We start from the raw sequence: 24,099 nt of genomic DNA, 5'->3' as shown, positions 1-24,099 counted from the left end.
TCACGATGCATATGTTACAAAACATCCGTTCCGACTGATGACGTCCTAGCCGTCTGTTGTTTCTACCCCACTAATCGACCAATGAACGTCGATTTTACCGTCGCGTGACGGTTCACTCTATTATAGGAGACACTGTGGTATCATTGAGACTGTTGACATTACTCACACAAAGTGGTGTGAGATAATTGAAAGGATATCATGCGATGTCAAATCTTAACAGTTGAGTGGGCAGATTAATTTCCGAGACAAAGCCAGAGCTTTGTCTCCGAAACCAAAGCAGCCTATATCTGCAGAAAGCATAGTTTAAATATGAATTTATATAACGGTCTGCTATGGTCAACACTGCTTATAAATACTCGGCAGCATAAATGACATCTAGGACGCGAAGAACAGTTATATGGTTAAATAACTATTCGCAAAAAAAAAAAAAAAAAAAAGCTCTATATGTTATTTATTTACTTTTTTCATCTGAAAGTGAGTTAGCCTGTCTTACACTGGTGGCAAGATTTTTCTTTCTGGACACCTTTTTTTCGTCCATTTTATTTATTTTTTTAAACCACTACAGTGCTCCAATTAAATGAGATGTGGTATCACCCAGTGGCATACATAAGCACTGCGACACCCCCAAGGAAAAAATGAGAAAAAAAAAATTTGTGTTTATAAATAATAACAATACTTACAACATTATATAATTTAATACATGTTAAAGGTTGCAGCGTAAAGGTACAGGTTAAAGGTTTCGTTTCTGCCTCGCGCTGACATCAGGTCCAGCGCGAGGCAGTCCAAAGTGTTTATGTTACAATTATGCTGGAGGCGGAAAAAATTAAAAAAAAAAAATAATTAAATTGGATATATATTTTAAAAAAATTTAAATTTATATATAGATATTTATAAAGATATGAGCTCCAAATAATTATTTTTATTTTGATAATCCCTGGGACAGAAACATTTAGATCCAATTTCATTGAGAAAATTTGATTCTCTTATAAATACAATATTTTTATTTAAGAAACAAAATTAATCGGAAATTTTTATTTATTATTTAATATTTTAATATAAAATTGATATATTAATAAATAATATAAATATGAAACTTTTTGAAAAAATTAAAAGTATATATTTTTTAAAACTATATTATAGTCGTATAAGATGTTATTATCTATAATTATAAATCGTTCACATATCCGCAAAATTGTCTTACATGCAAGTTCGCTATCTCATTAGTGTGTATTATATTGTTAGCTTGCTGAATGAATTTTGTTACCTCGTATTTATGAAGGTAAGTTTGTACTTAAATATTTAATATTTTAATATAAAATTGATATATTAATAAATAATATAAATATGAAACTTTTTGAAAAAATTAAAAGTATATATTTTTTAAAACTATATTATAGTCGTATAAGATATTATCTATAATTATAAATCGTTCACATATCCGCAAAATTGTCTTACATGCAAGTTCGCTATCTCATTAGTGTGTATTATATTGTTAGCTTGCTGAATGAATTTTGTTACCTCGTATTTATGAAGGTAAGTTTGTACTTAAATATGTGATTTATCTTAGTAATGATTTTTTAAATAAATTATTAATTTCATTTTCTATGTAACTATAGTCGTTGTTGTTTTTAACTAGAAGTCAATGCATCCAGCAAACACTTACAAAATAGCCTTGAAATCATTAGATGTCACGAAAAAATTCTTGATGTCATACTGTAGTGAAAATAATTTTTTGAATGTTAAGCACCAAGCCCATACCTTTGCTCTAAATATTGGGTTAAATGCTGATTTACCAACTACCGACAGCACACGAACTCGACGTGTAAAAACTCAATTTGATTATGTTCGTCCTGACGAATCAATTACTAATTTTGAGCGACATTTTTAAATTAATTTTTTTAATGTAATTCTTGATTCAGCAATAACATCAATTACTGAGAGATTTGAACAGCTAAATAAATATGAATCAATTTTGGGATTTCTCTTTAACATTGGTAACTTAAAATTAGAACGTAAAAAATGCTTGTTTCAACTTAGAAATTGTTCCGTCTGATGGTGATTAAAAAGATATTTCAGCAATAGATTTATTAGATGAGTTAAAAATATTGTCTCGGAGGATATCAAATATCCTCCGAGACAATATATAAAAGTGTGCAAGATATAAAATCTTGCCCACACTCAAAAATTTGCTCGAGCCGGCGCTGATTGACATTGATTGAATAGTTAATAATTGGAATACGACACAAATGCATCATCACATTCGGTCAATTGCAGCTAGACTTGCCGATATTCGGCGAGTCTAGTTGCACGTTACAAGTGATTCCGACACTGCTCGTTTGGGCAGTGTATCGTATGCTTGCGCGCGTTATTTCTGTGAGATACGAAACTTTTATTATTGGTGCGTGTTCGTGGTGAGGGTGAACTATTTTTTGTAAATCTTATTTTATTTTGTTAAAATAACATAATTATTTATTATAGATACAAGGCTGAATTATGACGAGTGTCACTGTTGAAAATATGAAAAGAATTATATTTTTTCAATTATCGTTACACGAAACTGTAAATGTTTCATGTAACAAGTGTCAGAATCCTGGCACCCATATCTGAGCGCCAGGATTTCTTCTTGATGGGGAGGAGGTGGAGAGGATCCAGAGACGAGTGACCAAGATATAATAGCAGGACTATGGAATGAACCTTATAACAGGTTGAAGATTTGTGGACTGCAGAAATTGGTTGATAGGCAGAAAATGGGTGATATGATAGAGACATTCATATTACTGAAGGGTTTCTATAAGATTAATTCAGAAGATATTTTTGAGAATAGGACTGGTAGTGGGAGGACTAGCAGCCATCCATGGAAGCTTGGTAAGAGTGTGGTTAGCAAGGGTGTTAGAGCTAGGTTTTTTACTTGGAGAGTGGTAAATGAGTGGAATAAGCTGCCAGAGTCTGTTGTGGGTGCCATGAACTATAAATGAGTTTAAGGTGAAGTATGATAGATACTGTGTGAATGTTGAATAGTTGTTCTTGACATGACGTTGGGCCTCCCTCGATGAGCCTAAGGACGCCTTGGAGCTGCCCGTAATAATAATAATTATCGGGCCAATTGCAGCTAGACTTGCCGATATTCATTTACGCTTGTCATTGCACATTACAAATGATTCTGACACTGCTCATTTGGGCAGTGTCGCTTACAGATAAATTGTATGCATGCGTGCGTTATTTCTGAAACACGAAACTTTTATTATTGGTGTTTGTTTGTGGTGAGGGGGAAATATTTTTAATAAAGCAATTTTTTAATATGTAAATTTATTTATTAATAAATTGGTTACTGATTAGGAAAAAAATAATTTTTATTTTATTTTGTATATGCAGTACCCTCACTTAAAATTTTCGCCGGTCGCCACTGGTATCATCCGTAAATGATTTGCACACACCCCTTCAGTTATCTGCAAGTGGCATATGAAGCTAAAGAGTGGGGAAGTCCAATGGACTTCCCCACTCTTTTTTTTAAATAGTAAGTTTGTGATTTACGTATAAGTTTATATGTTCCATATAGAATATTAAAGAAGTTATACACCGAGCATTTGGCTACTATTCTCGCGAGATTGCAAAAGAGTAAAATAATATTTTATTCTTGCGTTTTACGGATTAACAGAATTATAAGTTATAAGTTTTAGAAATTAACCTGAGGGTAAACACATTCCCAAGATTTAGTGGGTATATCGCGCTTGTCAGGATAACTTTGGAATTATTCTTAACAGGGCCGCCCCTACACCCTAAAAATTTAGCCATGATGTTGAACTAGGCTTCATGTCTGATCATATATTCTAAATAGTAGCATTAGCTAATGAAAATTCATAAGTTAGTGAAAAATTATCATAAACTATATTTTGTTCTGAAGCTGCGTAATTAAAATCAAGCGAAGACGAGTGTACTCGTCAAATGCAGAGTAAATGCACCTGCTGTAAATTTTAATTAAATTACAATAACAACGTGTCAATTATTTTTATTTTTGCATTCTTTTAAGAAAGTGGACGAGTATTGACAGCCAGTTCAGTTCAGAAGGAACCGTGAAAAAAAAAAAAAAAATCAGCTAACGCCTATGTTGTTCCCGTATAGGGAGTAGGCGGGGCCGTTTACCCTATCTAACTTATGGAGACTGAGTGGGCAGTTCAATCTCCACTGGTAGCCAATCAGAGAGATAGCTGGCCCAAGGGTATCACTGATTCATCGGTACGCAGTGAAGGCAAGCTAGTGCCGCCATCTCGTGGTCCCTAACACTCGTATTTAATGTCTGAAAATAGTGTGGGTTCTACGGTCGATTTTCTTGAGTTTACAGGACGAAAAACCCGAGTTTCCGGAAGAAAAAACCCGCTAGCCCGTGCCAGAGATCGACTAACTCGGGAACCAGCCGAAAAAAGGCTTAGAAAAATTTCCTCTGGTCGGCGACTAGATTTGAACCACCAAATCCTTTCTTCATGCAGTCAAGTGCTGTAGAGTGCAAACGCCACTTCTACTGAGCTACACAGGCTCCGTGAAACTAATGAAAATACATTAAGATAGAACAACACAGGGTTGGTATGGTTGGAAAGACCAATGGTAGTGGCAGATGAGTATGAGGGCAAGGATGGTGAGTAACCAGCATTGTGTGAAGGAGAATGAGGGTTGATAGGTGGGAAACGCCTATTTCGCTGGTGGTGGTGGAGCAGTTCATTGGTAAGTTTGGTGTGAGCATCAATATATGAAGTATGAAGAAGTTGACAGGCACCAAACTATCAGTAATTTTGATGGCATTCACAGAAATAAGGATAGTAATAGAAGAAAATCTAAAACCCAAGAAAGGATTCAAGAGAAGCAGAGCGCGTCTAATATTAATGGATAGATGAATAGAAACCTGTCTGTAGAAATATGATTTTGCTGCTTGCTATGTTGACCTTCAGAAACCATTTGATATGAATGATGAAAGAGTGGCATGGAGTACATGCAAACCTTACAGCATGGTGAGGAACCTGATATATTATTTGAGGAACATGAATGATAATGCAAATATGGAAAAGAGGAAGATAGTTATGGGGAAGGTGATGAACATGTTTATCATACCTGATAGAATAGTGAAGGTTATGCACTAAATATAAAGGGAATTTTATTTTATTTAAAGGTAGGAGAATTGGTCATATGTGGTTTAAGGGAGGATTCAGTACACGAAGTCGCAGATGATAAAGGTATATTACCATAAAAAAAAAAAAAAAGGTGAGACAAAGATTAACTGGTGCAGGAATGCAAGGGTTTCAATGGTGGATAACACCATTACTGTTATCCACCATTGAATAACACCATTACTGTTATATTATACGGGGAACTCCATGGAGTCTGCAGAAGAAAGTACAGTGCTGAAGTTAAGTACATAATTTTCTCGATAATGAATACTGAAAAACATTAAACGATGATATTCGGATAAAAGAGAACGCAAAAGAAAATAAAAGGTAGTGGACTTAAATTGGAAAAATTCTCTAAGAAACATGATTCATGATTTACAGACTGCAGAAAGGGGATACGATCTCTGAGAACAAAAACGAAAGTAAGCTTACAGCCAATAGATAAGATGCTAAAGAGTAAAATAATGAGATTTCTTACACTGCTGATGATACTGAAACATACTCGCCAGCTCTCTTAGAATGCGAGCGAGACATGGTAGTGGTCACTGACCCTGTGAGAGGAATATTAGCATTCAGAACGAAGTGGTATGCAGTGCCGTCAACAGGGTGTAGCATAGAGGCAGCCTACCTCACGGTGCAGCTTAATAAGGGCAGTAGTTCAGCCATATTGCAGTAGGTACAGTCACTATGCTGACAATTCCCATTAGTGTTGCAAGTGCAAAAAAAAGTTTTTCCAAGCTTAAACTGATTAAAAATTATTTGCGAACAACAATGACCCAAGAAAGACTGGTTGGTTCAGCAACTATATCGATAGAGGCGGTCATAACTTATAATTTAAATTTAGAAGAGCTTATGAACAATTTTATTGTGCGATATCCCCGTACAGCAAACATTTATTTAATATTGTTATGTAATCGTTTTGCATTAATGTTTCTCTTGTAATAAAAACAAAATAGCAATTGGAGATTATCTTATATTTTTGTCTTATCTATCAGGAGCAATATTTAATTGCTTGCCTCAGGGTGCGATCTAATCTGTCGACGGCCCTGGTGGTACGGAAGGGTTCTACGAATGGAATGGATACAAAAGGTAATGAACGAATAAAAAAAATCCGTTGACGTCTTTTTTCCCCCACAAACGGCATAAGCAAGGTTACTTTGTGAAGACTACAGGGAAGCTAATTAAATTGGTAATACATTTAGTACAAAAATAATTAAGAAAGATCTCAACATTTTTGGACACAAATGCAGGATGGATAACAGCAGAGTGGTCAATATCCTGATGTTTAAAATGAACAACTGCAGAAGAGGATGGCACAGACAGACAAGTGAAAAAAAAAAGTTTTCAAGAGTTGAGGAATCTAGCCATTGAGAGGGATGGCAGAAAATTGCAAACATTCCTCCTCCTACTACTCCACCAGTTTGACATGGTGGAGGAACATAAGTTGGTAGGAGGGAAAGAGCACTCTTAGTGCGGAAAAGAGCATGCGAGTTGATAGGTGGGAAGACACCAGTTTGACTGGTGGAGAATAATGAGGGTTTGGAAGGTGGGTAAGGGCGCTTATTAAAGAAAGTGGCTATGGAGTAATGAAGATTTTGAGTAAAGTATGAAGACTATTCTAGTGCGATTTCCACACTAGAATATAAAAAATTAAGAATTAACACTGCAGATTTTACAGCAGATATTCCGTTCAGAGAAAAATGAGGAGGGAGGACGAATATGTGGGAAGAAGGGTCATACAGATGGATGTGCAAGGAAGGCGGAAGCGTGGGCGGCCAAAGAAGAGATGGAGGGAGCTGGTAGAAGAGGACTTGAAGATGAAGAACTTGGATGTGGTGACAGCCCAAGACAGGAAGGTGTGGAGGAGACTCATAACAAACAGTGACCCCACTTAAGTGGGAGAAGCTGCAGAAGAAGAAGATTCCGTTCAGAGAAAAATGCAAATTTACTTTGCAGTTATCTGCATAAAAAACAGTTTAAACAGGATTCTTTAACTAAATTGAATAACAATTGTAACAAATTTGTCATGAAAATCACTAGAATATAAAAAGACCAAAAACTATGAAAATAGGTAGAAACACAGAAAACTCCAGCCATTCTGAATGGAGAACATACAGAAGTAATAAAATATTTTAGCTGCTTAGGCAGTTTATAGTGATGGCAAATTAAATTTGGAAATAGACAATAGAATAAGCAAAGCTAGTATGTCTCTCCACCTAGAGATCACAGATCTGAGTTCTAAGAAAATTAGGGGAATGAACTGATGGCATCAATGGCAGAATTACATTAAAATGAAGACATTAGGAACTTGACATTGTTTGCATTTAAGAATGGATGGGCAGAGCTAATCTAAGGTGGTATGACCACTTAAACAGAATGGAAGAGAAAAGGTTAGGTTATCAAAACAGGCATTGGTAGGAAAAAGATAGAGGGAGACCAAAGTCTAGGTGGAGTGATTCAGTGTCAGAAGTGCTCTAGAACAAAATGTTAGATATGACAATATTGAAGTGCTGACAAATATAATAGACTAATTTGGAGGTAAATTGTTGAAAGGAGATTATTAACAATATAAACTTATCCATGTAGTACTGTCATAATAGCCTGAACATCCCTTGAGGAAAGTTGATGGAAATTGATGACAATAACAGCTTCCCTCTTGTTATTAAATGCTTTTTTCAGTTCTACTAAACCTAAATATACAGATCCTTTTTGTTTGCACTATGGCTATATCAAATAACCAAATCCTCGATTAAAATGATCCAATTATAATATGTTCAAGTACCAAATGATTTTTGGAACAGAACAAAGTAACTACACTTCAGTTAACTGATTTACCATGTAATTGGACAATTGGGATTACTTATCTTAAAAAATCTCATCATGACAACCCTTATTTCCTGAATTCAGCTTGTTTTTATCCAAGTAAATGTTACCATAATTTTTCTTCGCTTCTTTTCAAGTAACACTCGTATAAATCCTTCCCAAACCAAACATACACACACAGTAGGGAAATTCCACTGTTCTCAGAATGCTATATTTCCCTTCTTTTTATTGATATGAGAATACTACTCCAATAATCTGGAATTTCATCCCCCAATTACGCAGCATACCTACTGTAAGTTTTATACTTCATATTTCAGCATTTCTCACTATCATCTATTCTTGGTCTATGGAATGAACCTTATGAGGACAGGTTGAAGATTTATGGGTTACAGAAACTGGTTGATAGACAGAAAAGGGGTGATATGATTGAGATGTTCAAATTACTGAGGAGTTTTTACAAGATTAATTCAGAGGAAATTTTCCAGAAGAGGTGTGTGGTGGGAGAACTAATGTAAGTTTTATACTTCATATTTCAGCATTTCTCACTATCATCTATTCTTGGTCTATGGAATGAACCTTATGAGGACAGGTTGAAGATTTATGGGTTACAGAAACTGGTTGATAGACAGAAAAGGGGTGATATGATTGAGATGTTCAAATTACTGAGGAGTTTTTACAAGATTAATTCAGAGGAAATTTTCCAGAAGAGGTGTGTGGTGGGAGAACTAGGTGCCATCCATGGAAACTGAGAAAGAGTAGTTAGCAAGGGTGTTAAAACAAGGTTTTTTACTTGGTGAATGAGTGGAATAAGTTGCCCGAGTCTGTTGTGGGTGCCATGACTGTGAATAAGTTCAAAGCAAAGTATGATAGATACTGTGCGAATGCTGAATAGTTCTTGACATGATGTTTAGGGACTCCCTCGATGAGCCTAAGCACTCCTTGGAGCTGCCTGTAATTATAATAATAATAATTATATATATATATATATATATATATATATATATTCCAGCAACCTTTCCACATTTCATTTCAGATATAACACCTTTATACTTGCAAAACTGAAATGTATGTACAGGCCTTCCAAATGTTCCAAATGTTTTCAATAGTGAATGATATTCCATATTCATTCACTATTGAAAACTCCTATTAAGAGAACCATAAATTTATGCTATCCATGATGCTAAAGGCTATCCTGTATTGTTTAATTGTGATATTCCATTTGTCTGCTTTACTAAATAATTCAAAACAGACCAAAGACCCAGCATGGCTAGGGTCTGATGTCATGATCTGGTGTCTAGCGTTGAGATGTTGGTTACATTTAAAAAAAAAAAAAAGAAAAAAAGAAAAAAAAAACTCATGAGAAAATTGCAACCCTTTCGTGTGCTTGTCAGACAATTCGCCAAAAGCAATGCTCATGATTATGCCATTACTCATACAAAAAGCATTCGCGGGGTCTCCACGGAGTCAGAAGACATCGCAGGAGATTCCACAGTAACACACGAACCATAATTCACACAATACCTATCATAATTCTCTTTAAATTCATTTAGAGACGAAGCATTCACAACCACTCTGGCAACCACACATTCACCACCCTGCAAACAAAAAAAACTAGTCCTAACACACTTACAGGATAACCTCTTATTCTCTCCCTTCCAGCACTGTACTGTATAGTGTTATCGATAATGTTACTAAATGTTTTTCTTTCACGAAATGAATGTCAGCAGCACATGGAAGTGGTCAGCGAAAGTTTGAAAGGCACTATCAGACTGCAAAACAGGATAAACTTAGTAGGAATTAAGTGGATGAGTAGCAATATAAAGTAGGATCTGCAAATAAAATAAAAATTGTGGAAGGAATATACACAAAAAGGTGACGAGCATGCTCATGAGCAATAAAAAGTGCAGGTAAGAAAAGTAACTAGTATGATAAGGTAGTTAAATCAGATTATGAAAAAAAATTAGTTAAGCAGGCCAAAATAAATCCAACAGTATTTTTTTTTTTTTGATATGCAGAAAGTAAGAGAAGCAGAAGAAATAGTTGAGTTACTAAGTCATCACTTTGAAAGGGGATATTCAATTATTTGCTGATGATACAAAACTGAGGAGGGCAATAGTTGATAGAGATGATGTAGTTATCCTGCAGGATGATTTAAAAAAATAGGCAATTTGGCAAAGGATAATGGTTGTCAATTTAATGCTGAAAAATATAAGGTAATACACTTTGGGATGAAAAGATTACATACTTTGTTTCATACTGATGGTATTATATTACAGGAAATTGACAAGGAATCTGGATGTGACAGTGGATAGAGATTTTAAGTCCAGATTACATATTGCAAAAGTTGAAAAAATAACTCAAAGGATTACTTGGATGTTGAAGAATACACTGACAAGTAAATATAGGGAGGTTATTATTCTCTTTATAATGCTATAATTTGGTCGCATCAACTCCTGTGCACACAAATTTGGTCACCTGTGTTTCTTGGAGATCAAGCAAGGATTCAGAGACAAGTGACGAAGCTTGTGATAGATCTGTGGTATGCTCCCTAAGAGGACAGACTGAATGCATGTGGGTTGCAAAGTTTAGTTGACGAAGGGGAGGGATTCTATAAGATTGATAGAAAAGAAAATTTTCAATATATGAGGAGTAGGGGGAGAACAAGGGAATGTGCACTAGGTTCTTTGACTGAGAAGTGGTGAATGATAGGAATAGATTGTCAGATGTAGTTGCAAGTGCCTCAACAGTGAATAAGTTTAAGGAGAGGCATGATAGGTACTGTGTGAATAATAGTAAGTGTGGGTTTCCTGTAATGATTCTTGACTAAGATACCTGTATAATAATAAAAAATAAAGCATTCATACAACTTTTTACTCTAAATTTAACCACTCAGTTTTCAGTCTACTGAGAGAACTTTTATAGGTTGGGAATACCAGAATATACCCTTGCATCATCATCATCCACTACAGATACATACATTATCAAGATATTTGTTCATAATCTTCACCTTATCTGTTCTAAAGTCTTAGTCTTTAAGAAGAACAAAACTGGCATGATTGTGATGGAATACAACCAAGCTAACATTCAATGGATTTAATAAACACTGACCCTCAATCCGATGTTAAGAGTTTCCATACCCTGCCTTAAATGGACATTGAAAGGGATTGTACAGGTTCCTTGCAAATAGATCTTCAAAATCTGTTTGGAATACTGTCATTCTTTCTCCCTACTACCAAAGATAAAATTACTTCCCTTAATCTTACCAGTAGTTGCTTTGCTCCTGTTATCTGTTCTGCTTTGGGCAAATTAGCAGATGCTGAGGTTAAAATTAATGAAAATAAAGATTACACGAGATATTTAAAATGTGACAAATTCAACTTTCCCATTTACACTGATGGGAAAGATGAGATGATCTGATGAGAGACCTCACAAACTGATTCCCACTCCAATATAAGATTATCTCCCCCACTTCAAAAACCTAAATATGAACAGATCTGGATGTCAACTCACTATGCAAAGTTCTGAATATTTCAAACTAATTTCAGTTATTGATAACACATGAAGAAACACATTTAAGATATCTAACATCTTAAATATAATATAAAATATAAAGACGTGCATACAATAAAAATATTTGCAGAATATAATTGAAACAGATGAGTGCAAATATTTGCACCATTAAAAAAAATTATATAAAAAATTGGCTATTAAAATATTCTTGGTTGTATGGTGACATATAAAGTAATTCCATAAAAGATGTTCGATTTTTTTTTGGATTGGGGAGATGAAGGGAATGATGACTAACTTTTCTACTATTATTTATTGGTACACTACCAATCAGTAACGAAATGACTGATAAAAAAATTGCAATTCTGTGTGTTATTATGGAAGAGAGGTATACTCCCTCTTAAGAGAAAGAGGTTCAGGATCTGCCTGACTGGGTATACATCATGGTTTTATATATGAGTGGCTGTTCTTTAACAATAAAAATTCGCATAATTAGAAAAAATTAATTTATTTGAGAGAATATGAAACATATGAGAAAATGTTGGATTTTAATGCTATTTATGGTTATGTTGAAAAGAAAGACTGAGCACAAGATATCTTCAAATTTATTGACATATTTTTCCAAGCAATAAAGTTTTGCATACTTTACATTATTTTCTTACAGTTAAAAAACGTTTTCTTGTTTGTTTTTTTTTGTCTGAGCTGAGCATATACATAGGGTCCAGGGAGAAGACAAAACTAGTGAACTTCCAGCTTGTAAAGAAGCAATCAGAAGGACTGGGGTGAAAGGAGTAAAAGAGTGAGTGAGAAGAGCACCTTGAATTCTCCACTTTAATTAGTTTTTAGTCCGTTCTCAATCACTTCAAATGTTTCATTTATACAACGCATATATCGCCCAGAGCTTTTATGCTCAATAAAAAATTCAAACACTGATTAAAACTGAAGTCTCTTCCTTAAGCAACATAACTATATTCATCTGTAGAATTCGGTGTTCTTTCTATATATTGTTTATCTATCAGTGCTTCGATACACTTTTTTATCATCGCAATACTGGGAACAAAGCGGTTCTTCGCCTGATTGATTACCTAAAATAAAAGACAACACAATATGAAAATTAAGGTGAAATTTAAGTAAGTTTTAACACTTAATATAATTAAATTAATATTATTTAAATTATGATAGTACTTGGTACCTTTCCAATCAATTCTGTGGTATGTCTGGAGTGCGTGGTCTGAAAGGCCAGTTTTTCCAAAATGAAGGTATTTAATGTCGTTTGTGTTCGTTCTTCTGAATTGGGATGGTTCGCCCTGTTTCCCCTATGTATGGTAAGTTACATTGCATTGTATTTTGTAAACCCCTGGGTGGGCTAGGTGTGGAAGAGGATCTTTGGAAGAACTGAGTAGGTGTCTTAATTTTGTCGGGGGTTTAAAGGTGGTTTTGATGTATTTATGTAGTATTTACTTTGCCATAAGGAATGGCAAAGACATTCTTGAAATCTTTTTTGTTTTTAGTGGTGTCTCTGTAGAGGATCTTGTGAATGGTTTTTTTACTGTATCCATTTTTTACACATGTATGGTTGATATTTCTGGTTTAGAGCTTGCTCATTTGAACAAATACTTTTGGCTCTGTGTTTAAGGGTACTTATGACACCTAGTTTTTGTGTTGGTAAGAATTTTTGTTATGTACTGGCCTGTGTGTGTGTGTGTAGGTTTGCAGTAGACATAGAAACAGTCTCAGGGAAGATGTGTGATGAGTGTGTCTAGGAAAAGAAGAGTTGTTTTTTCTATTTCAATGGTGAATTAGATATGTTTGTGTTGTTTGTTCAGGTGGCTAAGAAATGTATTTAGTGCTTCACGGCCATAGGGCCAAATGACGAAAAACTTTAGGCATGGTGACTCTAGAGCTCATTGCTCAAAGTCTTCCATATAAAAGTCAGCTATTGGAAAGGAAAAGTGGTGAGCCCATGGCTGTACCTTCTTTTTGAAGGTAAAAATTGTTTTGCCACAAGAAATATCCCGAGCGAAGTACATGGGCAAAGACGGCTGTGATGTCCTGTGGAAATATATTCTGTAGGAGCATAATAGTATCAGTGATCGAGACATTTGTGAAAAGGGCAGTTATGTCAAAGCAGACTAATAAATCTTGGTCTTTAAGTAATGTTTTTAATTTTGCTTATGAAACGTATTTTGTATGTAGGAAGGGGAATGACCTACCAATTCCTTGAGTGTGGCCAGTAATTTTTTGGGTAAGTGGTAATTCGGGTTATTGATTCCTTCAACAATAGGACGTAGTGGTGTGTTTGGTTTGTGTATTTTTGGCAGACCGTAAATTCTTGGTGCTGGCATAATGAGGTATTAGTTTTTTGGTAGTTTCTTCAGGCCATGTGTTAAACGGATTTAATTCAGTTGTTTTCTTTTTGATGCGTTTTGTGGTGTTGTAGTTTACCCTTTGGTAGGTGTTGTGGTCCAATCTAAAACAACAGTAGCATTTATCTGCTTTTGTGATTATAATGTCCTTGTTTTTTTTATATTTTTTATTATTATTTTTTTTAAGGAATTTGACGGCCAGTTTTTCCATTTTGTTTAGGTTGCTGCTGCTCTTAGTTTTTTGTTTGACTTTATTATGCAAGATGTTTCCATAAGTATTTTGCCAGCTAGACTGGTGGGGAAGGATCTTAGACCTCTTTCGATATGATAAATGATATCCAGTTTGTTTACTGACCTCAGTGCAATGGCGTAGTTTAGGCCTTTTTCCAGCAGTGAGAGTTCACCTTAGGTGAGGTTGTAGTTTGATTTATTAATAACCAGGCCGTGATCTGATAGTGGTTGGTTGGTTGCTCCTAACTTAACTTCTTTTGTGGGCAATTGGCTGCTCCTTTGGTTATGGCATCTTGATTGTTTTGTGCTTTCTTGCTGTTTTAGTGCTTGGAACTTCTTTATTAATTTTTTCTTGTTTCTGACTAATAGGTGCTTGGCCGTGTTGTCTTGTCTAAGATCTGTGATCTTGTCTAAAATATCCCAAATTTCAGGATTAACGTAACTGGATAGCTCTAATTTTATTTGTAAAACTTTGGCTTGGGCAGATGCTAAGTTTTTTCGAACCTCATGGATTTGTTCCCTTAACACTTTTTCCAACCAGGCATAAATACAGAGCACTTTAGCTGATGTAAACTTTTTTTGTAGTTTAATGCATTGGGTATTAAGTTGCTGTCTCTACATTGTTTCAGAAAGGCTAGTTGATTAATTAACAAGGAAACATGCATCTTTAGCTTATCATAGAGGCTGCACTGCTTGTGGGTCAAGTCTCCATGGATTATGATAAACTTTTTCTTTTAAGGTTACACGGTGATCAGCATTCATATTCATGAATTTAGGGAGGACACAAAACACATGTATTGAAATGATTATTTTACTTATTAATAAAATAACAATTGACGTTTTGACCCTTAAAGTCATCATCAGAAAAATACATGTGTATATGAAAACAAGCTACGTGCTCTTGCACTGTACAAAGATAAATTGAATCTACACTGTTAATTGATCTTTTACTTACCCTGACATCTAGTGGTAAAAAAAAACAACTGCTAAAGTCCTCCCATACTAAGCTTTTCTTCGGGACTTGTACAGTTCAGGTTGCTATTGAATGTTAAAAAAAAAAAAAACTCCATCTTTTTGTATTGAGATTTTTCTTTGCTTGTTTGTTGCTATAATGGTTGCAAATGGATCCTCCACATTATTGGAATAGTTACTGTCATTTTTGTTCAGATTAGGATGTCTTCAGATCACACATCTCTCAGGTTGTCTCTCCTTCTCAGTCTACCACAAACTCTCTCTCATACACACACACAGGCCAGTACATACACAAAAATTCTTGCCACCACCCAACACAAAAACTAGGCATCATAAGCACCCTTAAGCACAGAAACCAAACTATTTGTTCAAATGAGCAAGCTCTAAAGCAGGAATATCATCAACCATACATTTGTAAAAAATGGATACAGTAAAAAAATTATTTACAAGATCCTCCACAGAGATACCACTAAAAACAAAAAAGATTTCAAGAATGTCATTGCCATTCCTTATGTTAGAGGCATTTTGTAAAAAACGGAACACTACACAAATACAACATCCAAACCATCTTTAAACCCCTGACAAAATTAAGACACCTACTCAGTTCTTCCAAAGATCCTCTTCCACACCTAGCCCACTCATGGGTTTGCAAAATGCACATGTAACTTACCATACATAGAGGAAACAGGGTGAACCATCCCAATTAGGAAGAATGAACACAAACGACACATTAAATACCTCCATTTTGGAAAAACCGGCCTTTCAGATAACACACTCCAGACATACCACAGAAGTGATTGGAAAGGTACCAAGTCCCTACACAGCACCAAAACCTGGTTCGAGAGGAAATTTAAAGAAGCATGTGAAATGCTCAAACACAATCCTAACCTGAACAAAAATGACAGTCTAACCATTCCAAGAATGTAGAGACCCATTTGCAACCAGAATAAGCCAAAGAAAAATCTCAATACTTTTTTTTTTTTTACCACTAGAGGTCAGGCTAAGTAAAAGATCAATTAACAGCGTAGATTCAATTTACCTTTGTAGAGTGCAAGAGCTGTAGCTAGTTTTCATATACACATGAATTTTTCTGTTGATGAACTCAATACAGGGGAAACGTCAATTGTTATTTTATTAATAATAAGTAAAATAATCATTTCAACATGTGTGTTTTGTCCCTAAATTTGTAAATATGAATGCTGATCATTGTGTAACCTTAAAAGAAAGAATTTACATTATTATTAATTTCTATAAACAATTTTCCCTCCAAATTAGTCTACTATTTGTCAGCACGCCAATATTGTTGCATCTAACATTTCGTTCTTCTAAGGCACCTCACCTAGACCTTGCTCTTCTTCTTCCTGGTCTTTTTATTGCCATCTTGGTATCAAATATCAAACACCTGTTTTTCTAACTTTTACCTCTCTCATTCTGTTTAAGTGATCATACAATAAGGAAAAAGATAAGAGAATATATGCAATTTCAATACAAAAATGATAAAAACAGCAACAGAAAATAACAGTATAACGAAAACTTCTTAATAATCCAAATAATCTTTATATGACAGGTGTAAAATATGAAAATGGAATACTGATTACAAACAGAACAAACATGTTGGAGAGTATAGCTAAATTTTCTTGAGAATTATATACAAATAAAGGGAGAGTAATAGAGAAAAGGATATTGAAAACTATATTGAATATACACAGTTAAAGTTCATGAAGTAAAGCATGCACTTAAAAAATGGAAAGGCACCTGGACTTGCATCTAACATTTTTGGAATTGACGGAATACTAATAGAAATTTAAAGAAATGGAGATCTCTTGTGCATAAAACTAGCTGAATTGTATACCGAATATTTAAGAACAGGAAGAACTCCTAAAAGTTGGAATACTGGAAAAATCATTCTTCTATATAAGAAAGGTGACAAAATTGACATAGGAAATCATAGACCTATAACTTTTTCTACTAGTTCTTCATAAGCTGTTTACAAAAATTATAGATGGCAGAATAAACAATACATTAAATTTTCATCAGCCAAAAGGGCCAGTTTCAGAACATTCTTCTCAACTTTAGCTCATTTATAAGTCTTAAATGAAGTAATTGAAAAAACAAAATTATTAATAACATCAATAATAATATATAATTAATAATAATATTAACTCGTGTGTATGTATGTGTATATAATATATATCATCATGCATGCGTCCACACACACACACACACACACACACACACACACACACACACACACACACACACACACACACACACACACACACACACACACACACACAAATATGAGGATGGCTCATCAATAATCAATTTAAATAGAAATGAAAAGAGGAATCAGACAAGGAGACTATCTGACCAAAATTATTTGCTACCATCCTTAAATATGCTATGAGAAAAATGACCTGGGAGAAAAAGGACTGAATATTGATGGAGAATACTTAAGCAATCTATGGTTTGCTGATGATATTGTAATAGCAACAAAGAACTAGAACATATTATTATTGAGTTAAATGAAGTCAGTCTGGATATAGGCCAATAAAGTCACATGGATAAATCAAAAATAATGTATAGTAGAAATACTTCAGATTGCAAACAAATTGAAATAAATCAATGACAGATTGAAATAGCAAATTCATACAAATATCTAGGACAAACCATTAGCAACAACTGTAAACAACCATTTCATGATAATGAATTTTCAGCCAGAATAACAGCAAGATGGATACACCATTATAGAGAGATATTTAAAAGCAATTTACCACACTTCATAAAAAGAAAAATCTACAACCAGCGTGTGCTCCCAACAATGACCTATGGTAGTGAAACCTGGAGTCTGACTAAAAAACACCTAGAGTAACTGAAAACAACATAAACATAAAAGAGCCATTTTGGGAATAACCCAGTTAGATAAAAAGAATACTACTTGGATAAGGATGCAAGCAAAAGGTAATGAACATTGCCTTAGTAATAAAAGGCAACAAATGGCACTAAGCAAGACATGTAATGAGAATGTCTGACACCAGATGAACAAAAAGGACAGAATGGACACCAAGAACTGGTTATTGAAAATCCAGGTTGACCAGTGGTAAGATGGGACGATGAGATAACTAAATGTTATGGAGAGGCAATGGACTAAAGAAAGCTGTTGATGATGATGACCACCACCTTAGATTAGTCCTGTTCACATGTTTTTGAATGCAGACAATGTCAAGTTGATTCCTAATGTTATCATTTTTAATACGATTCGGTCATTGATGCCACTGGTTCAAAGTGTTTTTCTCAGAACTCTCATATCTGTGGTCTCTAGTCTTTGATCAAGTGCTTTATTTCTAACACAACTCTCAGATCAAAAAGTTAAAACTGCTTTGAACATGATCATGTATACTGTTAGTTTGGTGTTTAAGCCAATTTTTCTTAGTTCATCTAAATTTATTCTCCACCATACAAGCTTTGCTTATTCTGTTGTTTATTTCCAAATTTAATTTGCCATCTTCACTAATAAATTGTACCTAAATAGCTTAAATTTTCTATGTTCCTGCCTATTTTCATAGTTTTGGTCTTTTTATTGCTGATTTGTTAAATTTGTTACAGTGTGTTATTCAATTTAGTTAGATAATCCTGAAGACTTGAATTAGATGTGTTTAGGAGTACATCATCTACATAAAACAAAGATTGACATCTCCAGTTCTAATATCAGGCCTAATCCCTTTTTTCATAATGTGATCCATATACACCCTCTGTCCAAAAAGAAACTGAACTTTCCAAAAACATAAGAAACTAGTGGCATCACCTGTTGTATCTTTTTTATTGTCGAAAGCAGCAACCTTCATTAGTGTTGTGTCAACTTTTCATTAGAAACCGAGTTATAATGCCAAGAGTGACTGTGTTTTGATGAATGGTCGGAAAATGAGTTTCAAACAGAGCTGCGATTGACTTTTGTGTTGAACTTGGTAAAAGTTTTACCAGAATGCATCAAATGCTTCAAAAAGCATATGGCAATGAATGCTTATCCTATACTTAAGTTTATGAGTGGTTTAAGCAATTTCAAAGTGGTCGTGAGATACTTGAGGATGACGAAAAGCCGGGCCATCCAAAAACTTGACTGACCAAAGTTAACATCCAAAAAGTGCATGATTTCATCAAAGAAAACCCGAAATCGTTCATCTCCAATCAATCGTGAGATTGATTGGAGATGAATTGGGGATTTCAAAATCAATTGTGCACAGCATTTTGACTGAGAGTTTGGGTCTTCATAAATTGAATTTGTTCTCCACAAGTTGACCGACGACCAAAAACTGTATCGAATTGAACACTGTAAGGAGCTCATTAAAACCACTCGTAAGGACTCAAACTTCCTTGAAACGATCGTTACTGGTGACGAAATGTGGTGTTTTGAGTATGAGCCCGAAACAAAGTGCCAGAGTGCTGAGTGGAGACCACCAGAAGAGGGGCATCCGAAAAAAAATCGCTTGGAGAAGTCAAAAGTAAAGACAATGCTTATTTGTTTCTACGATTCCAAGGGAATAAGCATTGTCTTTACTTTTGACAAATAAACAAACATCCAAAAGAATTCCTTTCGCCTGGCCAAATGGTCAATGGTGAGTTTTATCTCGAAGTTTTGAAGCGATTGATAGCGAGAATTCGTCACGTACGGCATGAATATCGTGACGACCGACTGTTTGTCAAAACACACTGTCACTCTTGGCACTATAACTCGGCTTCTAATGAAACAAAAGTCAAACAGTTGACACAACACTAATGAAGGCTGCTGCTTTCAACAACAAAAAGATACAACAGGTGGCGTCACTAGTTTCTTATATTTTCTAAAAGTTCAGTTTCTTTTTGGACAGAGGGTGTAGATGATAATAAGAGTGGAGACAATGTATATCCTTGTCTTACCCCTGATTTTACATCAAACCATCTTCCTGTATTTTCTTGAATTCTAACTGCTGACTGACAACTTAAATAGTAGATTAAAAGGCAATATGATTTGCCCACGATTTGTCGTAAAGTGAAAATCTGATCTTGACAACCTGTTCTTCTTCAAGATTCGTTTGCACAATCTTACCTGGAACACTTAGTAGAGAAATTAGTCTATACTTCTCACATTCAGCTTTATTTCTTTTTTTTTTTTTTTTTAATTAAATTTTTTAAAAAATATAAATTGGAACTGAGAGCTGTACTGTAATCATATGGAATTCAACCATCTAACTAGGACTTCTGAATTATTCAGTATACTTCCAAAGAAAAAGTTAAATATGGTGGTATAGAAAACTTTTATGCCTCCATATTTAAGCATTTCTGGTTGAATTCAGCTGCCTTTCCACATTTCATCCATAAAAGTTTTTTTGATTAATGATTTTTTTTTTTCATCTTTATTACAGCCATTATTCAATTTAGTTAAACAGTAATTAAGACTTGTAGTCAGTAAAGCAAACAGCTGAGCTGAATATCTCCATTTTGACATCAAGTTTAATGCCACTTTCCATCATCATTGTGATCTATATAGATGAAATAAAAGTGGAAACTAATATATGCTCTTATCTTAAATCTGTTTTAGATTAATCCATCTTATATCATATCTTTCAATTTTAACTGCTGGCTATAAAACTTAAATATAGGCTATCTATACAACTGTAGTGTCTTGAACAGCTTTAATTTTACTTTTTATTTTATTTTTATTAAATTTTCTGGTACAAACCCTATTTATATTTCCATGATTTATTGACTATTTGTCTAAGTAAAAATCTGTCCTAATTCCTATTTGTACTAGACTCAGCTCGTTTCTCATCCACAAGTTTTATTTTAGCTTCTTTTCAAGTATGTTTGCATAAATCTTAACCAAAACACTCAGCTGCTGTTCCACATTTCAAGTTTCTGATAATTTTTTCTATTATAAAGTAACGATATGTTACTCATGATCACATATTTGTTGAATATTTTTTTTTTTTTACCAATATTGTGTCACTGCTCATTTTGTTTAACAATCTTTCAAAGTAATTACTTCAGATATCCAGAATATCTTTATTTTCAGTTTTATGTTATTTTATTAACAAATGCTTTTATACAGTGTATGCTTTTCTCCATTTTTGTAAGCATAACATTTAGCCTCCAAAACATTTTTCTGGCTTCATGATGAAGTTTATCTACCACATTTTTCATTAATAAAAGTTAGTTAAACTCTTTACTTCTGTTTAACTATTAAAATTATTTAAAACACTAAATTAGCTGTATTCAAGACATTGTTCAAAACAATTTTAACTTACAGATCTAAGAGTGTAACTTTTTCATACAGTACTATCATCCCCTCTTCCGAGGGTACATATAAGGAATTTGATGATGAATTAACTAATTAGAAAACAGTAAGAACAGAGGAGATATCTTAATTTTGTAAAATAATTCAGATAATATCTGGACACTACCCAAGAATGGGAATACAACAGACTATAAAAATTACTGACACCAAGTTTAATCAATCATGCTTCAAAGATTACACTAAATATAGTGAACAGAGAATAAAATCAAAAACTGAATGTTATTTAGATAAAGATTAATTTGGATTCTAGAATGGAAAGAGAACTAGAAAAGGAATATTAACCTTAAGAACAATAACAGACCAAAGAACTGAAGTAAATAAATCTACATGTATATATAGATTTGGAAAAGACATTCGATAATGCACAATGGAGTAAGCTTCTTCAGATAATGAAAGCATTTATGTATGTTGCAAAAACTAAAATAATGATGGCAGGTTCAAAAGAACAAAATAAGATAAACAAAATAGTGATTGGAAGTAAGAACAGTGAACAAGAATAATGATGAATATCACCCATTCATATATCTTGGAGGAACTATTCAAGAAGATGTATGCTGGAAATATAAGGAATTGCATTGAAAAAACAGTTTATTACAAGTAAGATAAATAAACACACATGAAAAAAAAAACTTATACATTTGTTTGGTTTATATTTTTGTATGATTATGAGACTTGTAATTACATCTGAACCATCCCAGTGCTCTCCATGGGGATGATTCAAATAATGTAATCATAAAGGACCATGGTTTATAAGAAAGATGAGTAAAAATATCTAGTACATTTAAAAACAGACTAAGCTTGTAATATTAGTCCAGATATCAATGATACAGAACAGAGTATGTGAAGTTTACGTGAGCATCAATCCTCTTGTTCTATTAAACAAATCAGCTTTTAAGAGTGTCCTTTTAAATTGAAAGATCTGAACATGTACTGAAAAAATTCTATCAAGCTACTATAATGATGAAAGAAACTGTTGCTGTTTTACAAGAGCAACACTAAATTGTTCATAACGTATCTCTGTCATAATGGAGATAATAGGAAAGAAATCTACAACTGAATGAGGCAGTTAAGAAATGAGCAACACATGAAATGCCAAGTTTTTGTACTTATTAAATTTGAATAATTTAAAACTAATGTTCAGGTATCAAAGACAATGAAGCAAGCATACTGTCTCGACTGGCTGGTTTGTTCATTTCAGTGAAAGGAAAAAAAAGTTTGAGAAAAAATCATGCCACCAGTGTGAAAGTGCTCTTTGTGTTCTTGAGATTAAAACAATCTTTCTAACCAAATGAGATTATCAAATAAATTAGTGATATATTAATAAGTGCTAATTTTACTTAAATTCCCAAGCAGAACACCATTTTAAAATTGTACCACACAATTATTCTAAATAAAAAACGTCATAAAAAAAAACTACCTCTTGTATTAACGTGTTGTGCCGGAGAACCCTACGGGCTTTCATTATACGCACGATGGCAGCTTGTAAATACATTTTCCGATCCTCATCCACCGAACTATGTGTCTGTTCCATTTCTTGCTGATATGAGAAAATAAATGCAGTAATCAAATTAATATGGATTTACAAAATCATGACACAGTGAGTTATGTTTATATCAAATATAATTGATATTTATCAATTGATAAATATCAATTTAAATAAAACAAGTTGATAATAGATAACTTAATTACCATGCTGATATTTTGATATTAATTTTTACTAACACTGAAGAGCAAAACTTGACTTATAGAAACCATTAGAAAAATACAAAATTAATGAACAAATTAATGCAACATTATGATGACTACAGCTGGACGAAATTCTAAAAATGAGCTATCTCCATGAAAATACAGATTGCTGTTTTAATTATATGTTCCTACTGTAGATGACCACATTCTTGAGATGGGCATCGGTCACTCTCCTTTAGATTTGGTTGATAAAGGAAGGCTTCACAATATCCCTAAATCTCATACTTTTATGGTCAGCCATCAAGAATTTAGAGGCTACAAAACATAGAAAGAAGAAAGTCTGATCTCTGATAACTATCAGTGTCCTAATTTAACAGCTTGATATTTCTTTCTAAATTGTTGTTGTCAATTGCATCTGATTATTCATCTCACATAAAGAACACGGCAAACTTTATTTCTGAAGTATGAGCCAGCCTGGTAGGCTGAGGAGATAGCATCTCTGCTATCTCTAATCAGTAGGTCATGAGCAAATCCCACTATGGGCATAATGTTTGTGAATGTCTTTAAAGTGAGAGATGAATCTCATTGTCCAGTATAAGACCACCACCTTGTTTATTAGAGATTTAAAGTGGCTTGATAGAGTTCCATGTTTGGTCTCTAGTGCAGGGCTTCCATAATACTTACCCATGGAACTAAAGTTTACAGCCTTTCAAGGGTGAAAGTGACATTAAGAAAAAAAACTTCATTTAGCACATAAACAAACCACAGTAAGCTTTGCTGTTACCTAATTATTACTAATATTTCTTTACAAGATACGTTTAAAATTTAAAACGGCAACTTTTATCTAATATTATCCAGCTCTCTGATACCAATTCATACAGGATTTTATATATAAAGGGAAAATATACCAAAAAATAGAAAGGATGCAATGATATAATCACATTTCACTAAAATTAGTAAATTTCTACATACCATTTAAGAAGAAATCATTTTCCAGTATCTCCAGAAGAGGAAATGGTGAGTTGTT

At 33.9% G+C, this 24,099-nt stretch overlaps 1 protein-coding gene across 2 annotated transcripts in view; it reads right to left on the bottom strand.

Annotated features, from left to right (window-relative positions):
- Positions 1 to 12,074: 12,074 nt before the first annotated feature.
- Cul2 (cullin 2) overlaps positions 12,075 to 24,099 on the bottom strand; it is a 427,362-nt gene continuing 415,337 nt past the window's right edge. For both annotated transcript variants that reach the window (XM_090403159.1, XM_090403160.1), the window contains 2 exons: positions 22,804 to 22,923; positions 12,075 to 12,571 (listed from right to left, as the gene is read on the bottom strand). In XM_090403159.1, coding sequence (XP_090259285.1) covers positions 12,440 to 12,571; positions 22,804 to 22,923 — 252 coding nt within the window. In that variant the 3' untranslated portion in view covers positions 12,075 to 12,439. The remainder of the gene's footprint in view (positions 12,572 to 22,803; positions 22,924 to 24,099) is intronic.

Source organism: Typopeltis vanoorti, chromosome 13 (assembly GCF_054136105.1).
Source record: "Typopeltis vanoorti isolate ZY-2024b chromosome 13, IOZ_Tvanoo_1.0, whole genome shotgun sequence".
Lineage (NCBI taxonomy): Eukaryota > Metazoa > Arthropoda > Arachnida > Uropygi > Thelyphonidae > Typopeltis > Typopeltis vanoorti.
The sequence above is the reverse complement of the archived record's forward strand: the minus strand, read 5'-3'. Positions and strand labels throughout refer to the sequence as shown.